The 19,197-nt window shown below is 69.7% G+C and overlaps 3 protein-coding genes across 3 annotated transcripts; 2 read left to right on the top strand and 1 right to left on the bottom strand.

Moving 5' to 3' along the window:
* Positions 1 to 1,057: 1,057 nt before the first annotated feature.
* On the top strand, positions 1,058 to 2,508 carry AURANDRAFT_11148 (hypothetical protein; the record flags this gene model as incomplete). Its single annotated transcript, XM_009036430.1, has 2 exons — positions 1,058 to 1,306; positions 1,528 to 2,508. Coding segments are annotated over 2 exons (1,230 nt in total), but the record flags the coding sequence as incomplete, so codon positions are not given.
* Positions 2,509 to 2,940: 432 nt separating this feature from the next.
* AURANDRAFT_7318 (hypothetical protein) lies at positions 2,941 to 3,225 on the bottom strand (the record flags this gene model as incomplete). The annotated part of the gene is made up of 1 exon (XM_009035916.1): positions 2,941 to 3,225. A coding segment is annotated over one exon (285 nt), but the record flags the coding sequence as incomplete, so codon positions are not given.
* A 292-nt stretch (positions 3,226 to 3,517) lies between these two features.
* AURANDRAFT_62030 (hypothetical protein) lies at positions 3,518 to 17,760 on the top strand (the record flags this gene model as incomplete). Its single annotated transcript, XM_009036431.1, has 14 exons — positions 3,518 to 8,149; positions 8,410 to 8,646; positions 8,850 to 9,181; positions 9,256 to 9,961; positions 10,655 to 10,693; positions 10,837 to 11,197; positions 11,262 to 11,316; positions 14,850 to 14,979; positions 15,482 to 15,990; positions 16,061 to 16,150; positions 16,369 to 16,462; positions 16,716 to 16,843; positions 16,871 to 17,384; positions 17,437 to 17,760. 14 exons carry the CDS (start codon positions 3,518 to 3,520, stop codon positions 17,758 to 17,760), a joined length of 8,151 nt encoding a protein of 2,716 aa, XP_009034679.1.
* Positions 17,761 to 19,197: the final 1,437 nt, after the last annotated feature.

The following is a 19,197-nucleotide window of genomic DNA, read 5'->3' as shown; positions in this document are numbered from 1 at the left end:
CGCGCCCGCGGCCGCGGCCGCGCCGGTCGCGGAGCGGCTGCAGCAGATTTCCAAGGGCTTCGACGCCGTCCTCGAGTCCATGCCCGACGAGGAGGAGACCGCGGCCGCGCCCGCGCCCGCGCCCGCCCCCGTCGCGGAGCGGCCGCTCGACGACGTGGTCAGCTCGATCAACGGCAACATCGACGCGCTCGTCGGCCAGTACGACAACACGCGCGGAAACGACGTCGACGAGCTGCTGAGCCGCCTCGGGCTCCAGAAGCACAGGGAGGGGCCGACGAAGCCGCCGCCGGATTTCATGGTCCGCGGCTTACCCCCCGTCGAGGACGGCGGCGAGCCGCCGGCGCCCGTGCCCCTCGCGAGCCTCGAACAGGCGAACCTCGTCGCCGCCGAGCCCGCCCTCGCCGTCGGCGCGCGCGTCCGCGTCGCGGGGCTCGTCAAGGCCGCGGACCTCAACGGGTGCCTCGGCGCGGTCGTGGCCCTGCCCAAGCGGGGCGGCGAGCGCTACGGTATCCGCCTCGAGGGCGGCGACGTCGACGGCCGGACGATCGCCTGCCGCGCCGAGAACGTCGTGCTCATGCCGCCGGCCGTGGCGTAACAACTTGCGATCGCGCCGCACGGCATGTTGCACTCGTTGCAGACGATCTTGCCTTCGCTGATAAGAGCTGAGCTAGCGCCTTACGAACGCCTCGCTGCCGCTCGCGTCGTCGTCGTCCGCAACTCGCAGCGCCGCGCCGCACGTACCGCACCCATGGGCCGCGGCGGCCCGGAGATCCCGCTGGAGGCCGACGAGGTCGCCGCGTGGGCGTCGCTGACCGTCGCGAACCCCAAGGGCGAGCCCAGCGCCGAGGAGCGCGAGCAGCTCAAGGCCGCCAAGGCCGCGGAGAAGAAGGGCAAGGACGCCGTGCTCGAGGGCGTCCTGTCGCGCCTCGGCGAGCTCAACAAGACGCTCGCCGAGCCCATCCCCCTCAAGAAGGACAAGCTCAAGAAGGCCCTGGACGCGAAGGCGAAGGAGGCGGCGGCGGCCGCGGAGGAGTCCGCGAGCCGGCCCTTCTGGCTCGACCCGCCGTCGGGCACGCGCGACTTCGAGCCCGGGGACATGCGCGTGCGGAACTGGCTCTTCGGCGCCATGCGCGAGACGGCGCTGGAGTTTGGGTTCAAGGAGTACGACGCGCCCGTGCTCGAGCACGTCGAGCTCTACGAGCGCAAGGCCGGCGAGGAGATCTCGTCGCAGATGTACAACTTCGTCGACAAGGAGGGCGCCCGCGTGACCCTGCGGCCCGAGATGACGCCGTCCCTCGCGCGCATGGTGCTCAACCTCACGAACCTCGCGACGGGCGGGGCAGGACAAGAGAGCGAAATTCCCAACTTCAAAGGCTCCTTTCTCGGCCGTTTTCCACTCGTTTCGGCTGATTTTTGGACGAGCGATCATCTCTTGGAACGGTCTCGAAGCGTGGATGTTTTTTCCGGAACGCGCGCGCGCGGAACACTCACGTTGAAGCGACGTTGAATCACCCTTGTCCTGCCCAGGCGACGGGCGAGGTCCGCGCGACGCTCCCGCTCAAGTGGTTCTCCATCCCGCAGTGCTGGCGCTTCGAGACGACGCAGCGCGGCCGCAAGCGCGAGCACTACCAGTGGAACATGGACATCGTGGGCGAGCGCGGCGTCACGGCCGAGGCCGAGCTGCTCGCGGCCGTCGCGCGGTTCTTCTCGCGGCTGGGCGTGACGTCGGAGATGGTCGGCGTCCGCGTGAACTCGCGCAAGGTCCTGGACGTGGCCATCACCAAGGCCGGCGTGCCCGGCGACAAGTTCGCGCGCGTCTGCGTCGTCATCGACAAGCTCGACAAGATCGGCGCGTGCGCGGTCAAGGAGATGTTAACCGATACGTCCGGCGACGACCCGCTCGCGCTGCCGCCCGCGACGGCGGACGTCATCCTCGCCTGCCTCGAGGCCAAGTCCGTCGCGGATTTGGCCACGACCGTCGGGCTGCCCATGACGGACCCGGCCATCGCGGAGATCGCGCAGCTCTTCGAGCTCGCGGACTCGTACGGCGTCGGCGACTACCTCCAGTTCGACTCGTCCGTCGTCCGGGGGTTGGCCTACTACACGGGCGTCGTCTTCGAGGCCTTCGACCGCAAGGGCGAGCTCCGGGCTATTTGTGGCGGCGGCCGCTACGACAAGCTGCTCGAGCTCTACGGGGGAGAAAAGTGCGACATCCCGTGCGCGGGCTTCGGCTTCGGCGACTGCGTCATCGTCGAGCTGCTCAAGGAGAACGGGCTGCTCCCGAAGCTCGGGCCGTCCGTGGACGTCGTCGTCGCGCCCTTCTCCGCGGCCATGCAGGGCCCCGCGGCGGCCGTCGCGGCGAAATTGCGGTCCGCGGGGCTCACGGTCGACGCGGCGCTGCAGGCCTGCAAGGCGCGCAAGGCCTTCGACCTCGCGAACCGGGCCGGCGCGCGCCTCGTCGCCTTCGTCGCGCCGGACGAGTGGGACGTGGGCAAGGTCCGGGTCAAGGACATGCTCGTCAAGGACCCCGCCTCGGATCCCGCGGACGGCGTCCAGGTCGACGTCGCCGTCGACCACCTCGGGGATCTCGTCGCCGTCCTCGAGGCCGAGGCCCGGGCCAAGGGCGCCGCCTGGGTGCCCGTGGGCCGCTCGTCGTCTTCGGCGTCGCCGGCGCCCGCGAAGCCGCCGGCTGGCGCCGTGCTCGCGGACGGCGGCAACGGCGTCACGCTCAAGGCGACGGCCAAGTTCGCCGCGCTCGCGCTCTAGGACCGTCGGCTGTCATTAAGGCTCGTAGCCGCCCCAGGGCCGGAAGAGCGCCGGGTCCCGGCCGCCGCCCGGCGGCGTGTAGGCCGCGTGGATCGCCGCCGTGTAGGCCGGTAAAAGCTCTCTGCCCGCGAGCGGCGCGTCGTTGATGGAGTAGAGCCAGGCGCGTTTCGACGATTCGCCGACATCAACATCGACCTCGCGCCGCGCGTAGCGGCCCTCGTCGACGCCCTCCAACGCGTCGAGCGCGGCCAGGCCCTCGGGGCCGACGGCGAAGAGCTCTCCGGAGACGCGGCGGCCCTCGCCCGCGCGGTGCACGAGGTACGGGATCTTGTAATGGTCGACGAAGAGCGGGAAGCGCTCCGTCGTCACGCCCTCGGCGACGAAGGCCGCGTCGGGCTGCCGCGCGAGCACGGCGTCGTAGTTGTAGAAGCCGCGTTTTAAAGTGCCGTAGACGAAGACGTTCTGGCGGAGCTTCATGGCGGCGTCGCAGGCGGTCGCGCCGCGCGAACTAGCTGCAGCCGATGGCGTTGCGGCGGCGAGATTGGTGTTGCGGCGCGAGACTAGCAGCGCTCATAACATGATGGCCGCGGCAAAAAGCGATTGTTCAGTAACCACTTACTTGCAGTGTACAAATAGCTTGAGAGGACTCCCTGCTGTTGGGCAGCATCTGAATCGAGAAGTCCCTGGATTTCCCGAGCGCGCGGTAGCGGCGGACCTTGTCCCGGAGCACGCTGAGCGGCGGGAACGGCTGATGGGCGGCGGCGGCCTCGCGCTGCGGGTCGCCGCGACCTGGGCGCTGGCGCGCGCCGGCTTCTCCGACACGGAGCTCGGCGCCGGCGTCCAGGGCCGCGTCCTGGGCGTCGCGGACATGGACGGCGACGGGACGCTCGACGTCGTCACGGCGAGCGCGGACCGCTTCACCGTCGTCTACAACACGGCCGAGGGCTTCGTCGCGACGGACTCGGGCGCGGACGGGAGCGTCGCGGCCGTCGCGGCCCTCGCGCTCGCGGACCTCGACGGCGACGGCGCCGCCGACGTCCTCCTCGCCGCGGGCACGTCCGTCCAGATCTGGCAGTTCGACGGTGACATGACCGCGCCCCTGATCCTCCGCTGGCAGACGAGCGGCAACAGCGGCGCGGGCTGCCTCGACGTCTTGAACTTCAACGGCGACGGTGACCCCGACTTCTTCGCGGGGCGGCCCGAAGAGAACCTGCTCTCGTCGTACCGGCGCCTCGGCGACGACTTCGTCGAAGGCGTCGTCGACAATGACGCCGGCGGCGTCGTGGCCCTCGTCCACGCGGACGTCAACGGCGACGGCGACGTGGACGCGTTCGCGGCCTACGGGGCTCTGAACGCCGTCGCGTACCTCAAGAACGACGGCGCGGGCAACGAGGCGTCCTTCAGCCGCGTCTTGGGCACCGAGGACGGCATGGCTCCCAACGCCATCTTCGGCAACGTCGACGTCGACGGCGACGGCAACCTCGACCTGCTGGTGACGGGCGACGACGGCCGCGTGTATTGGTACGAGAACATCGACCTGCATGAGGGCGGGAACGAAGCCAACCTCCGCGACATCTCGTCGGCGACGGACGGCCCGCGGTCCGTCCAGGGCGTCGACGTGGACGGCGACGGGGACGTGGACGTCTTGGTCGCGTCCTACTTCGACGACGCGGTGACCTGGTTCGAGAACCAAGGCGAGGACGCCGCCGGCACCCTGCAGTTCGCGCAGCACGCCGTCAAGTCCACGTCCTACGCCCGCGGCCTCGTGGAGCAGGTCACGGGCACGTGGGGCGACATCTGCCTCGACGAGACGTCGTTGCTCGGGAGGGACGGCGCGGTCCTCAGCTACGGCGACGGCTCCGGCGGCGACAACTCGGCGAGCGACGCCTTGGACACGTCGGCGGAGTATATCTCCCGCGTGCGGCAGGCGTCCTATAGCGGCTCGTCGCAATGCGACGAGGGGCTCGGCGGCGGCGTGTACTACGAGGTGTCGTCGATCTACGAGACGTCGGTCGTGCGGTATTTCAACTTTGGCGCCGGGGGCCCGGAGGACCCGGCGGCGACGACGGCCGGCGGCCGCGCCACGGATTGGGCCGCGTCGTGGCCCTGCCAGATCGTCGGCCTCGTCGTCGACGGCGACGACGATCCCGCGACGGTCGACACGATCGCCGGCGTCGAGACGAATTGCGACGGCGGGACCTTCCCCATACCCACGGGGACGCTCTACGACGACACGTGCGTCGTCGTCGCCGCGGACCTCGACGGCGACGGCGACGCGGACGTCGTCTCCGCGTCAAGCGCCGACGGAAAGGCGTGGTGGCACGAGTCCGTCGGCGACGCCACGGCCGCGCCGACGGCCGCGTCCTGTGGCTGGGCGGCGAGGGACGAGTGGTCCACGAGCCACACCTCGGGCTGGTTCGTCGCCCGGGTCGACAGCTCGGCCGTGGCGACGGACGTGCCCCTCGGCGTCTTCATCGACGGCGAGCTCTGGGGGCTCTCGGAGACGTCGGAGGCGCTGCCCGACTCAAGCGGCGCCTTCGCCGGGCTGGACTGCTACTCGACGTCGATCTTTAGCGACGGCGCGTCGGCGGGCGCGGACATCACCTATAAGCTCTGCCTCGACGGCGCGGTGCTCGCGGCGGACGCCGTGAGCCTCGACGCGGCGGAGACGCTGACGGACGGCGAGTACGGGTCCACGTCGGATCCCGTGTTCCTCGACTTCCCGTCCCCGACCGCGCCGACGCTCGTCGCGCGCTACGCCTTCGACGGCGGCGACGCGTCCGACGACTCGGGCAACGGCATGACCGGCACGATCCACGGCGCGACGGCGACCGTTGGCTTCGACGGCGGCGGCGCCCTGGCCTTCGACGGCGTCGATGACTACGTGGAGCTGCCCGCGGCCGTGACGGCGACGCTCGGCGCCGGCGCCGCGCGGACCGTGTGCCTCTGGGCGAAGATCGGCGCCTTCGACGGCGGCGGTCTCTTCTCGTACGGCGCGCCCGCCGACGGCCGGGAGTTTAGCCTGCGCACCTACGGCGACGTCGTTCTGCGGGTCCAGTACTACGGCGAGGCGTTCGACGCGGACGTGGCGCTCGCCGGCTCCGACGACGGCGCCTGGCACCACTACTGCCTCGCCTACGACGGCGCGGCCTGGACGCTCTATTACGACGGGTCCCAGGCGCAGACGGCGACGCTGGCGCTGGACACGGACGCGGCCTCCGCGACGTTCAAGCTCGGAGTCTGGTACAACGAGCATCTCTACTTCTCCGGGTCCCTCGACGACGTCTGGATCTACGCGGGCGCCCTCGACGCCGCCGCCGTCTCGAGCCTCTACGAGACGACGCTCGCGCCGACGCTGTCGCCCGCGCCGACGCCGACGCCGCGGCCGACGCGCGTGTCCGAGGCGACGCTCGTCGCGTACTACTCCTTCGACGACGGCACGGCCGCCGACGACGTCACCGGCGGCCTCGCCCTCGACGGGACGATCACCGGCGCGACGGCGACGGCGGGCCCCGGCGGGAGCCGCGCGCTCGCGTTCGACGGCGTCGACGACATCGCAACGTTCCCGGCGGCGGTGACGGCGGACGTCCTCCTCGCCAGCTCGCGGACGTTTTGCCTCTGGGCGACGGTCGACGCCTGGAACGGCGCCGCCCTCTTCTCCTACGGGGCCGCCGACCACTGGGACGACACCACGTACTTCGCCTTCCAAACGTCGCACGAGCCGGGCGAATTCAAGCTGAGCTTCCAGAGCAGCAACGTGGTTCTCTGGGGGTCGGACGACGGCGCCTGGCACCACTACTGCGTCACCTACGACGACGGCTGGCTGAAGCTCTACTTCGACGGCGAATTTTTCGATTCGTCCGTGGCCTACCTGCACACGGGCGACGGGCAGAATTTCATGGTCGGAGGCGCGGGCTCCGACGCGGCCTACTTCGACGGCGCCGTCGACGACCTCTACGTCTACTCGAGCGCGCTCGACGCGGCGTCGATCCAGCACATCTTCGAGCTGACGGGGTTGCCGACGGCATCGCCGACGCTGACGCCGCCGCCGACGCGCGTGTCCCAGTCGACGCTCGTCGGGTACTACTCCTTCGACGACGGCACGGCCGCCGAGGACACTGACAGCAGCCTCAACGGCACCGTTTTTGGCGCGACGGCGACGACGGGCCCCGACGGGAGCGGCGCGCTGTCCTTCGACGGGAGCGAAAGCGCCGCCGCGTTCCCCACGGCGCTGACGTGGGGGCTCCTCGGCATCGCGCACCGGACCGTGTGCCTCTGGGCGACGATCGACGCCTGGAACGGCGCCGCCCTCTTCTGGTACGGGACCCTCTGGTCCGCCTCCGACAACCAGGTGTTTGCGCTGAAGACGTCGTCCCCGGGCTCCGTCGACGTCTATTTCAACGGCGCCGCCGACGCCGGCGACGTCGCGCTCGCCGGGTCCGACGACGGCGCCTGGCACCACTACTGCGTCGCCTACGACGGGGCCTTTTGGTTCCTCTACTTCGACGGCCAGCAGGCCTCTACGGGCGCGGCGGAGCTGAACACGGGCGACGAGTTCGAGCTCCAGGTCGGCGGCCTCTCCAACTGGGGGGTCTATTTCGACGGCGCCGTCGACGACCTCTACGTCTACTCGAGCGCCCTCGACGCGGCGTCGATCCAGCACATCTTCGAGCTGACGGGGACGCCGACGGCCGCGCCGACGCTGACGCCGCCGCCGCCGCCGTCCAACGGCGAACTCTGCGACTGCACGAGCTACGCCAACGGCGCGACGGAGTACGACGCCGTTCTCTGCGTCCCGAACTCGGGCCAGTGCCGCCCGCCGAACGACGGCGACGGCCTCTGTAGCTCGGACGCGCCGGCGTGCGTCCTCAGCGACGCGCCGACGCCTCATCCCACCTCCTTGTTCTCCACGCTCGCGCCGACGCCGGCGTCGCTCTACTACGACTGCCGCCGCATGACCAACACGATCTGCGACGACGACCTGATGGACATGTGCGTCGTCGGTCCGCGGGACTGCGGCGACCTCGACGAGGAGACGTGCTTCTACGAGGACTGCAACCCCTGCGCCGCCGGCGCCGGCGACGCCATGTGCGCCTGCGGCATCCTGTCCGTCTACGGCGACTACACGAACCTGTGCTGCTGGGGGGGCTGCGGCGAATGCGGCGGCCAAGCCTGCGACGAGCGGCCGGGCGGGCCCGACAAGTGCTGCCACAGCAACATCAACTCCAGCGGCGATATCTGCCAGGTGCCGAGCGACACGGCCTGCGCCGTCCCCGACCCGCTCGACGACACCACCATCCGCGTGGCCGTGGCCGCCTGGGCGTGGGGCCCGGAGACCGCCACGGCGACGTACGGCGACATCGGCTCGTGGGACACGAGCATGGTGACGGACTTTTCCGAGCTCTTCTGCGCGTCGGCGGACGACTGCGGCCACACCTACGCGGAGGCGGCCACGTTCGACGAGGACGTGGGGTATTGGGACGTGTCCGCGGCGGTGACCATGAAGTCCATGTTCCGCGGCTGCGAGCACTTCGACCGGGACCTCGGCGGCTGGGACGTGTCGGCCGTGACGGACATGAGCCACATGTTCGCGTCGGCCGGCGCCTTCGACCGGGACCTCGGCTCGTGCCAGCGTTTTTTTAGAGTCTTGACCGGGAAAAATCGACGCGTTCCGTAGGCTGGTGCGGCGTGCCCGTCGACGACACGACGTTCCTGGCCACGGCCTGCGCGGCGACGGCCTGCGGCGCGATGGCGACGTGCCCCGCGGCCTGCGCGAGCGTCTCCTTCGCGGAGCGCGTCGTCACGGACGCGTGCTACGCGGCCTACTCGGTCTTCGCCATCGACGTCGACGGCGACGGCGACGTCGACGTGTCGTCCAGTGTCGCTCCGTCGGTGCCTACGTAGGCGCCTACGAGGCTACGTAGCCTCGGCTCGAGCCTCTGGCGCCTACGTAGGTGCCTACGTAGGCGCCTACGCCTCTGGCGCCTACGTAGGCACCGCTTTTGACGGGCTACGTAGGCGCCTTACGCGCCTACGTAGCCTCGTCCGGAGCCTACGAACCTATGACCTACGCGCCCACGCAGGTGCTGTCGGCGTCCAAGACCGACGACACGGTCGCGTGGCACGAGAACGATGGGTCGGAATCCTTCACGCAGCACGTCGTCACGACGCTCGCGGACTGGGTGGCCCGGGTCTTCGCCGTCGACGTGGACGGCGACGGCGACGTCGACGTGCTCTCGGCGTCCTACGCGGACGACAAGATCGCCTGGTACATGAACGACGGGTCCCAGAACTTCAGGGAGCTCGTCATCGCGAACACCGCGGACGAGGCCTGGGACGTGCACGCGATCGATCTGGACGGCGACGGCGACGTCGACGCGTTGTCGGCGTCCCGCGGCGACGACACCGTCGCCTGGTACGAGAACGACGGGGCCGAGTCTGCTACCGGAGTCGTCGCAACTTTGTTCCTCCATCACTCCGGATCCACAGGTCCTTCACCAAGCACGTCATCACGACGCTCGCGATGGGGGCCCGGTGCGTCTTCGCGCTCGACGTCGACGGCGACGGCGACGCGGACGTGCTGGCCGGGTCCTGGGAGGATGAGACGGTCGCCTGGTACGAGAACATGCACGGAGATGCCGTGTTGTTCTCTTTGCACGTCATCTCGCCGCTCGCGGGGGCCAACGCCGTCTACGCTCTCGATCTCGACGGCGACGGCGACGCGGACGTGCTCTCGGCCTCCCAGGACGACGACACCGTCGCCTGGTACGAGAACGACGGGTTCCAGGCCTTCACGGAGCGCATCATCACGACGCTCGCGGACGGCGCCCGCTCCGTCTACGCCATCGACGTCGACGGCGACGGGGAGATCGACGTGTTGTCGGCGTCGGAGAACGACGACACGGCCGCGTGGTTCGAGAACGACGGGAGCCAGGACTTCACTGAGCACATCATCACGGACCACTCGGACACCATCTTCGAGGTCTTCGCGATCGACGTCGACGGCGACGGCGACGTTGACGCGCTCACGGCGTCCCAGGGCGACCACTTGGTGGCCTGGCACGAGAACGGCTGCGCCGGGCCCGCGCCGACGACCGCGCCGACGATGAGCCCCGCGCCGACAACGAGCCCCGCGCCGACGGCGTTCGGCTCCTGCCTCTGCGGCGCCGGCGCGAGCTTCGACGCGGATCTGCAGGTCCCCAGTTGGGATGCAGGCAGAACGTGCGGCGACGAGCTCGGCTGGGCATGCGGCGAGGACCTCGACGACTGGCCGCAGGGCGGACGCGACTGGATGATATTGCACTGCTGCGCGCCGACGACCTCGACGCCGACCGCCGCGCCGTCCCTGCCGGCGGCGACCGCGGAACCCTCGCCGTCGCCGTCGTCGTCGCCGACGTCCACGATCTACTGCGATCCGACGCTCACGGACCCCGCCCAGTACTGCCCGGACCAGCGCATCTGCCCGGATTGCGGCTCGAATCGGTGCGCCTGTCCGGGCGCGGCGACCGCGGAACCCTCGCCGTCGCCGTCCCTACCGAGGAAGACGGCGGAACCCTCGGCGTCGCAGTCGCCCGCGCCGACGTCGTCGCCGACGTCTTCGCCGACGACGCCTCCGACGCACAGGGCCGAGCCGACGGGAGCGCCGACCGCGACGTCGCCGCCGACGCAAGGGATAGAGCCGACGGGAGCGCCGACCGCGACACCCTGCGACAAGGTTCCCAAATCGGCGCTGTCGGCGCCGCGGCCCTTCGTCTCCTCGGCCGCGTTTCTGCCGACGGGCGCGGAGATCCAGGTCTTTTGGAATGCGAGTACCAGCGTCCTGTGGCCGTGACGATTTTCGAGAGATTTGGGGAAAACAATGAGAAATCGTCAACGTCATGCTTGGTAGGCGAGTACGGACCGCGGCGGCGCCGTCATCGGCGACAGCGTTCCCTGTACCGATCTTTTGGTATTTGACGGTGAAAAAGACGCGATCTGCGTTTGGACGAGCGATGCGTCGCTCCGCGCGGAGGTCAGCCGCGCAGCGTCCTTGGGAACACGATGAAAAGTCGTTACAAACATACGTGGTAGGTCAGCGGCGCGGCTCTCGCGCCCGGTGGGGTTGTTTCTGCGGCGGCGGGCGCCGTCCGGGCGGGCTGCGTGCCCGGCGAGCGCTGCGACTGCTACGCTTACAGCGCGGGCTCCGTAAAGGTCGCGGCGCCCGCGGCCGCGGCTCCACCGGGCGCCGTCGTGACGGGCCCGTCCACCGCCTCCGCATGCGAGGCCCTCGTCCTCCACTCGGACTCTTCGACGGGCTCCGGCGGCCGCGCCTGGGCGTCGATCGCGTGGAACGTGACGTGGGACGACGGCGGCGGTTTCGAGGCGGAGGGCGACGCCCTCGAATTCGCGGCGGACCAGCTCGCGGCGGCGGCGGACAGAGGCGTCCGGCAGCGTCCTGTGGCCGCGAGAGATTTTGGGTGAAAACAATTGAAAATCGTCACGGAGATGCTTGGTAGGTGTGACGAGCTTCTGCGCCACGTTGCATCTGACGAACTTCCTCGGCGCGTCATCGTCTGCCCCGCATTGCGTCGCCCTGCGCGGGGACGCGCCGCCGATTTTGTCCGTCGCCGGGGGGAAAAACGTCGAGCTCTTCCGCAAGGACGCGCTCGCCGTCACCGTGTCCGCGATGGCGTCGGCCTGTGGGGGGCGCAACGGCACGGACCGCGGCGGGAGGAATGGGACGGACCGCGCCGTGGGCTTGGCCTGGATGCTCGCGGGCGCCGACGGGCCCTTGGAGGTTCACTCGTCGTCGTCGGACCCACGGTCCTTCAAGTTGCCCGCTTTTTCCCTCGACGTGGGAACGTACGTGCTCACCGTCACGGCCACGGACATCTTCGACGTGAACGCGTCAGAGGTCGTGAAGCTCACCGTCCCTCGCGCGAAAGTCGTTGCAACAATCGACGGCGGCGCGGCGCGGTCCGCCTCAGCGGCCGAGGATTTGCGCTTGTCTGCGTCGTCGTCGCGCGACGAGGACGTCGAGGGTGTCACGGGCGCCGCCGCGGGGCTCGTCTTCAACTGGACGTGCGGCGACTTTGTTCTGGACGACGCGGAGTCTATCGTGGTGCCGGCGGGTGCTCTTTCGCCCGGAACAGCCTACGACTTCGCCGTGACGGCCAGCGCGCCCGATGGCCGCTCGTCGCGCGCCGAAGCGACGATATTTGTCATCGCGAACGATCCGCCAAGCGTGGCCATCGACGCGTCGTCGGTCGGAACTCGAGTCTCCGTCGGAACTCGAGTCGTGTTGTACGGGTCCATCAACAGCGGCGCTTTGGCCCCCGGGGGCCTCAACTCGACGTGGAGGCTAACGGCGGGAGCGCTCGTTGGCGGCGCCTCCCTCGACGGCGCCGCGCGGACAGACGTCGTGGTGTCCGATTTTGCAGTCGAGCGCGACCACGCGCTGGTGCTACCCGCGGGCGTCCTCGTCGGCGGCTCGTCGTACGTGCTGACGCTCTCCGCGACGCTCGAGGGGCGCGCGCCGGGCTCCGCGAGTGTCAGCTTCTTTGCCGCAGAGACGCCGACTTCCGGCGACGTCTCCGTCGAGCCCACCGCCGGAGTTGCTCTGATGACGAAATTTGCGGTACGAGCCTTTGGCTGGGTCTCGGGCGATCCGCCGTTACGGTACGGCTTTTCCCACGTGACGGCCGACGAAACAACGACTGTGCTGCGCGTCGCGACCCTAATGACGTCCCTCGTCGACGTCGTCCTCCCCGCGGGCGACGACGCGGCGATCGAAGTGACAGCAATCGACGCGCTCGGCGGCGAGGCCCTCGCGTCGACGACCGTCGACGTCGCGACGGCGTCCGCCGACGAGGCCTACGACGCGGCGGCGGAGCAGCTCGACGTTGCCGCGGCCTTCTCTAATGCGGAGGCGACCTGCCAGACAGTAGTCGCCGCGGCGCGCAAGAGCTCTGGCGAGCTCTCGCGGCTTCTCGTGGACGCGGTCGCGGGCGTCGCCGCAAAGATAGACAGCGACCCGCCGCTCGTCGAGCAGGCCGCTGCAGCCGTCCGCGCCATCGACCTCGCGGCGCTGGACGCCGACGCGGCGGAGACGGCGCTCGACGCGACAAGGCAGCTGGCTGACGCGTCTGTGGCCGTCGGCGTGACGGATGCCGCCGCCGCGTCCGTCGTCGAGGCGCTCTCGAGCCTCCTCGAGTCGCCGCTCTTCACGGGGGACGTCGGCGAGCCGACGGCCGCGCCGACGAGGGCGCCGACGTCCCGCGCGCCGACTCGGACGACTGCGAAGCCCGCGCCGACCGCGGCGTCGCCAACGGCACCGCCGACGACGAAGCCCGCTCCCACACCCGCCGCGCTACCGTTTCGACCAACACCTGCGCCGAGCCTCCGCTCGCCGGAGCCGAGCCTCCGCTCGCCGGAGCCGAGCCTCCGCTCACCGCAGCCGACGAGGCCCGCAACGACACTATCACCACTGCAGCCGACGCCCGCGCCCTTTGTTCCCCCGAAGCAGCCGTCCAACCCGGCGCCGACGAGCGAGCCGACGTGGTCCAGAGGCGGCGGGTCCGGCGGGTCCATCAGCGGCGGCGGCGGCACGATCAGCGGCGGCGGCGGAGACGCAAACCGGCGCCGGCTCGCCAGCGCGTCGCGGTCCACCATCGTCACGGCGACGGAAAGCGTCGCGCGCGCGCAGCTTGTGGGCGCCGTCCCCGGCGAGTATTCGTCGACAGTCTCATCGCGGCGCGTCCGGGTCGGCAGTCGCCGCGTCTCCGCGAACGCGACGTCGACGTCCGCGACCGTGGCGGTCGGGTCCGCGGGCGCGTCCGCGACTGGCTCGGCCTCCGACGTCGACGTCGCGCTGGCCCAGATCGACGCGCCGGGCGACGACAACGCCACGGACGCGGCCTACGTCGCCGTCTGGGACGTCGACGAGATGGCGACGCCCGCGCCGTCGACGGCACCGAGAGGCTCATCCGCGGCGAGGACGGTCTCCGTCGATATCTCGTTGAACGCGTCCGTCGAAGCTCCGGAGACGTGGAACGCGACCTGTCCCTGCGGTTTTGAAGGGACGCTGAACAGAACGTGCGCGATTACTGGGGATGTGCTTTTCGCGAATTGCGGCGGCACGGAGGAAACCGTGATTCTAACTTGCCCGGGCACGCGTGGCACCTGCACGGCCGACGGTGCGGTCTGCCAGGAGAGCTACGAAGGAGTCTGTGCCTGCGAATTCGCCCTCGGCGCCGGCGCCGACGTCTCTGTGTCCATTGACGCTGTCGCTTCCTTGGTCGCGTACCTCTTCGGCGTTACCCGCCAGATCCCCACGGTCACACTCGCACCGCACTAGGTACGTGGAAACGTTAGCCGCGCCAATCGACGTCCAACGCGCGCGCGTCGTGATCTACGCACTCGGCCTCCTCGCCGCGGCTTGTGTGTTCGCGGCGTTCTTGTCCGACGTCGTGGACCGCTACGCGAAGAAGGACGAGCCTACAATCACGGTGGCGCCCGGCGCGGACGCGCGCGCGCCGCCGCCGGGACGCCGCGCGCGCAGGTCGCAGGCCTCGACGTGGACCAGCTCTCGTACGTCCGAGTCCCCCCCCGCGTCCAAGAGCCCGACGCGGCGCGCGACCGCCCCTCGGCGTCGCAGGGTATGAAGCACTCGAGCCTCTTCGAGCGGCACCACAGATTCAGCACGCTCTGGAGGGTGCTCAAGAAGAACCACACGCTGCTGAACATCGTGTTCGTCCGGGGCGAGGTCGTGACGCGGCGCGCGCGCATTTTCAAGCTCGGCGCAGAGCAGCGTCCTGCGGCCGTGACAACTTTCGAGAGATTTTGACCGGGAAACGACGAAAAATCGTCACCGACGTCTTGGTAGGCGCCGAGCTCCTCTTTTTCGCCGCGGGCGTCGCGTTGGGCGACTCTCTCGCTTATCCGGACCCGGGCTGCGAGGACGAGCGAAGCGAGAGCGGCTGCTTGAAATTCGCAAACGGCGGCCTCGGGACGCGGCGCGCCTGCTCCTTCGACGCCTGCTCCGGGTCCGGCGCTGCGTCGAATACGCGCAAATTCAAGTCAGATTGAAGATTTGAACCGCACAGGTCCTGCGAGTATCGGGAGCCGGGACCGGACGCGCTGGCATCCGCCGAAGGCATATTGTGCCTCGCGTGCGCGTTGGCCCTCATGCTGCCCATGGTTTCCGTGTTCCAGTGGCTCTTCGACCAGTACCTCGTCGCGCCGCTTCCATATCGGCTTCGCAGCGCTAAGAAGGGCAACGCGACGACGCCGAAGGGCAGAACGCTGCGACTGGATTTATCTGGTGGCTTCGACTCCGCAACGCTCGCGCGACGAGTGAAGACGCCCCACGCGGCGCTCTTTGATTCGGGCCAGAAGGTCGGCGCGGGCTCGGCGGAAGGTCGGCTGCGGAGGCGGCGGAGCTCGCTCGCGCGCGTGATCCAAGGCGCGTCCAAGGCTCAACTCGAACTCAACCTCGACGACGAGGCGGACAGGATTGGGCCAAAAGTCGCCGACTGTGTGGAAATCAAATCTTCAACCCGACTTCAATGTGCCCGTAATTGAACGGTTTGGACCAGAATCTTTAACCGTGCTTCGAGAACTGAACGAGAGCAATCGATTCGTCCAAAAATCAGCCGAATCGACTTCGATTTGACCGAGCTAGAGAGTTCTGAAGTTTGGTGGGGACCCCCCAAACCAGTGGTTGATTTCCACGCAGGTCGCCGACGCGGTCACGCGGCGCGTCGCGGAGCTCAGCGAGGCGCTGGAGCGCGCCTCGGAGGCCCGGGACGCGTCCAAAGTCCGTGGGCTCGCGCGGCTGCGCGCGGCCACCAAGGAGCGGTGGCGCTGGGACGTCGACGAGGAGCGGTTCAAGGCCAACGTCGCCGAGCTCTGCCGAGAGCAGCTGGCCATCGCCGCGGACTACGACGCGGAGCTGCGCAAGCTGCAGGCGAAGACCAGGCCGGAGACGGTAGCTTTGCGGGCCGCGCGGCTCTACGAGCTCGAGCGCGTGTCCCACTTCTCGACCGTCGAGCGGCTCATCTACGAGCACGCGGTGCGCGGCAACGTCGACGACGACGAGGCGCGGAAGTCGACGCCGGCGCTCTGGTCGTACGTCGCGGCGTGGCTCTGCGTCGTCGCGAGCGTCGCGGCCTCGGCGCTCTACCTCCTCTCCTTCGGGAGTTCGCTCGGCGTCCGTGCGTCGCGGCTCTGGCTTTTGGAGCTCCTGTACACGTGCTACATTGATTCCAGTGTTGTGATGTTGTGGCTTGTTCAGGGCAGTCTGAACACGACTTAGGTTTCTCCTCATCTACGGCGTGATCGAGACGCTCTACATCATGGCGTTCGACGTCCTCTTGCCGGGGCTGCTGAAGGAGCACTACGAGAAGTTCCACGATCCGACGTCGCTTCCTGTGTGGAAATCAAATCTTCAACCCGACTTCAATGTGCGCGTAATCGAACAATTTGGACCAGACTCTTTCGCTGTGCTTCGAGGACTCGATGAGAGCAATCGATTCGTCCAAAAATCAGCCAAATCGACTTCGATATGACCGAGATAGAGAGTTTGGTGGGGACCCCCCAAACCAGTGGTTGATTTCCACACAGGTCCCTCCGGGAATACCCGTTCGCGACGCCCCTCCCGACGATCTCGACGTTCTACCTCGCGCTCTGGCACGGCGACGAGCTCGGCGGGACGCAGGTCGGGGCCCACTGCCTCGGCACGGCGGCGCCGGCGACGAAGAAGGCCGCGGATCTGGACGGAATTCTCGAAGACGCGTCGTGGCGGCCGTCGCCACCGGGGCCGACGCCGGGTGATTCGACGTCGCTTCGACGCGAATGTTCCGCGCGCGTTCGTCCCACCATCGATGCTTCGAGGACTCTTCGAGAGATGATCGCTCGTCATGATATCAGCCAAAACGAGTGGAAAACGGACGAGATAGGAGCCTTTGAAGTTGGGAATCGCGCGGACGGCCCTGGGCCTCGTCGCGGGCCTCGCCGACGCGTTGGAGGCCGGGGGCCTCGGCGAGGGCGTGACGGCGTCGCCGGAGGCGACCGCGGCCATCTTCTCCGCGCTCCTGGGGTCCGCGCTTACCCTTTTGCCGCCCAGGTCGCTGCCCTTCCGCGTGCCCATCTACCTCGCGTCCTTCTTCATCGTCCTGCCTTCCGAGGTCCAGCAGGCGCTCTTCGAGGAGTGCGTGCTCTTCTTCTGGGCCTGCGTCGCGACGGCGGTCGGCTACGTGCCTCTGCTCGTCGGCGAGGGCGACGGCTCCCCGGAGCTGCGGCTGCTGGCCGTCTTCGCCGCCGTCGTCGCCGCGGCCATCTTATTGCGGATGCTCTTCAACGCGGGCCTGGCGCTGGCGACGCGCCTGCTGGAGGGCGAGACGCGCGCGGACTTCGCCGCGAGGGAGAGGGTGCTCGAGGACGCGCCGGCGATGGTGTCGAACCCCATGTCGAACCGGCGGGCCAAGGCCGACATCGAGCTCACGGACCTCGAGGCCTCGGGGCCGGACCGCGACATGGCGGGGCCCGCGGAGCGCGCGGAGCGCCAGAAGTCCGCGCTCCAGGCGTCCCGGTCCTCCGTGGACGCCGTCGCCCTGCGCCTCGGCCAGCGGCGCCACAAGGTCCGCAACTCGACCTTTGCGCGGAAGATCTAAGGGTGTCACAAAACCTTAGAAGGGGAACTGCTGCTGCGGCGGCGGATACTGCTGCTGCTGCGGCGGCGGGTGCTGCTGCATCTGCTGCGGAAAACCCGGCTGCGGCATCTGCGGCATGCCCGGCTGCGGCATGCCCGGCTGCGGCATCTGCGGCATGCCCGGCTGCGGCATCTGCGGCATGCCCGGCTGCGGCATGCCCGGCTGCTGCATCTGCTGCATGCCCGGCTGCGGCATTCGCTGCTGCTGCATCTGCTGCATGCCCGGCTGCGGCATCTGCTGCTGCGGCATCTGCTGCATGCCCGGCTGCGGCATCTGCTGCATGCCCGGCTGCGGCATCTGCTGAGGCATGAAACCCGGTTGCTGCATTTGCGGCGGCCGCTGCTGCTGCTGCTGCGGCGGCGCGAAGCCCGGCTGCGGCGGGAACGGTTGCCGCTGCTGCTGCTGCGCGAACTGCGGCTGCTGCGCCGGCGGGAACTGCGGCTGCGCCGGCGGGAACTGTTGCCGCGCCGGCGGGAACGCGCCCATGGCGCCGCCCGGCGCGCCCATCGCGCCGTTCATCGCGCCGCCCGGCGCGCCCATCGCGCCCCCGCCGCCCAATGCGCCGCCGCCGCCCTGGCGCTGCTGCAACTGGAAGAGCTGCTGCTGCTGGGCCGCGATGGTCTGCTGCATCGCGAGTTGCTGCTTCAACTGCTCGAGCTCGCCCCGCTGCTGCGCGAGCTGGCGCTGGACGGCCTGCTGCTCGTCGGTCGGGAGCAGGCCGCCGTCGGGCATGGCCTGCGGGGCCTCCACGGGCGCGGCGTCGAAGTCGAGGAGGTCGACGAGGCCGGCCGGCGCCGCCGGCGGCGGCGCGTCGCCGGCGCCGAAGCCGTGGCGCGCGGACGGCGCCGCGGCCTGCGCGGCCAGCGCGACGGCGTCGTCGCCGGCGACGTAGCCCGGGATCTCGGCCAGGGAGTGGCCCGCGCCGATGACGATCTGGGCGCCGCCCTGGCCGTGGCGGAGGTCCGGGCCGTCGCGGTGCGCGTGCGTCGCCGCTTCGGCTCGCAAGCTCCGGATGCGGTCGACGTCGCCGAGCACGCTCGCGAGCTCCGCGGCCCGCCGCCGCACGTCGCCGCCCTCGTCGCGGCCGCCGCGCTGGAAGCCGTACTTGCCGCACGTCGCGGAGTTGTACTTCTCCAAGGCCCCGACGGCGTCCTTCAATCGCCACGCGCGGTCGACGACGTGCTCCGCGCCGTTGATCACGAGGTAGCGGACCGTGGCGATGGCCTTGGCGAGGAGCTTCGCGTTGGGCGTCGGCTCGAGGCACTTCTCGACGACGTCGAAGATGTCCGAGCTCCGCCGCCGGTCGCTCGTGTGCTGCGCCAAGGCGCGGAGGTCGATGGGCGACGGCTCCGGCTTGCCGTCGTGGAGGAGCTTCTCGCAGAGGGCGACCCACTCGTCCTTGCGCTCGAGGAACCGCGAGACCATCTCGAGGTGTCACGATTGTCACGGCGAGCTTAACTTGCCGCGGCGCGCATCGGCCGCCGGCACGGCGAGTCGGCGCGACGACGCTTCGCGCCCGGTTCGCGGGCGACGCCTCCGTACGCCGCGCCGCGGGCTTCCAAGCAAAACCCGAAACAACCAAGCACACAAAGAAAAAACACAGGGGGTGAGTATACAGGGCCGCTCAGTTGGCGGCGAGGGCCGGCGGCGGCGCGTCCGCGCCGGCGTCGCCGGCGGCGTCCGCGTCGGGCGCCTCGGCGGTCGTCGCCGGCGCGGTGGGCGTGCGGTCGGCGGAGGCGAA

The sequence above is a fragment of the Aureococcus anophagefferens genome, assembly GCF_000186865.1.
Source record: "Aureococcus anophagefferens unplaced genomic scaffold AURANscaffold_4, whole genome shotgun sequence".
Lineage (NCBI taxonomy): Eukaryota > Pelagophyceae > Pelagomonadales > Pelagomonadaceae > Aureococcus > Aureococcus anophagefferens.
The sequence above is the reverse complement of the archived record's forward strand: the minus strand, read 5'-3'. Positions and strand labels throughout refer to the sequence as shown.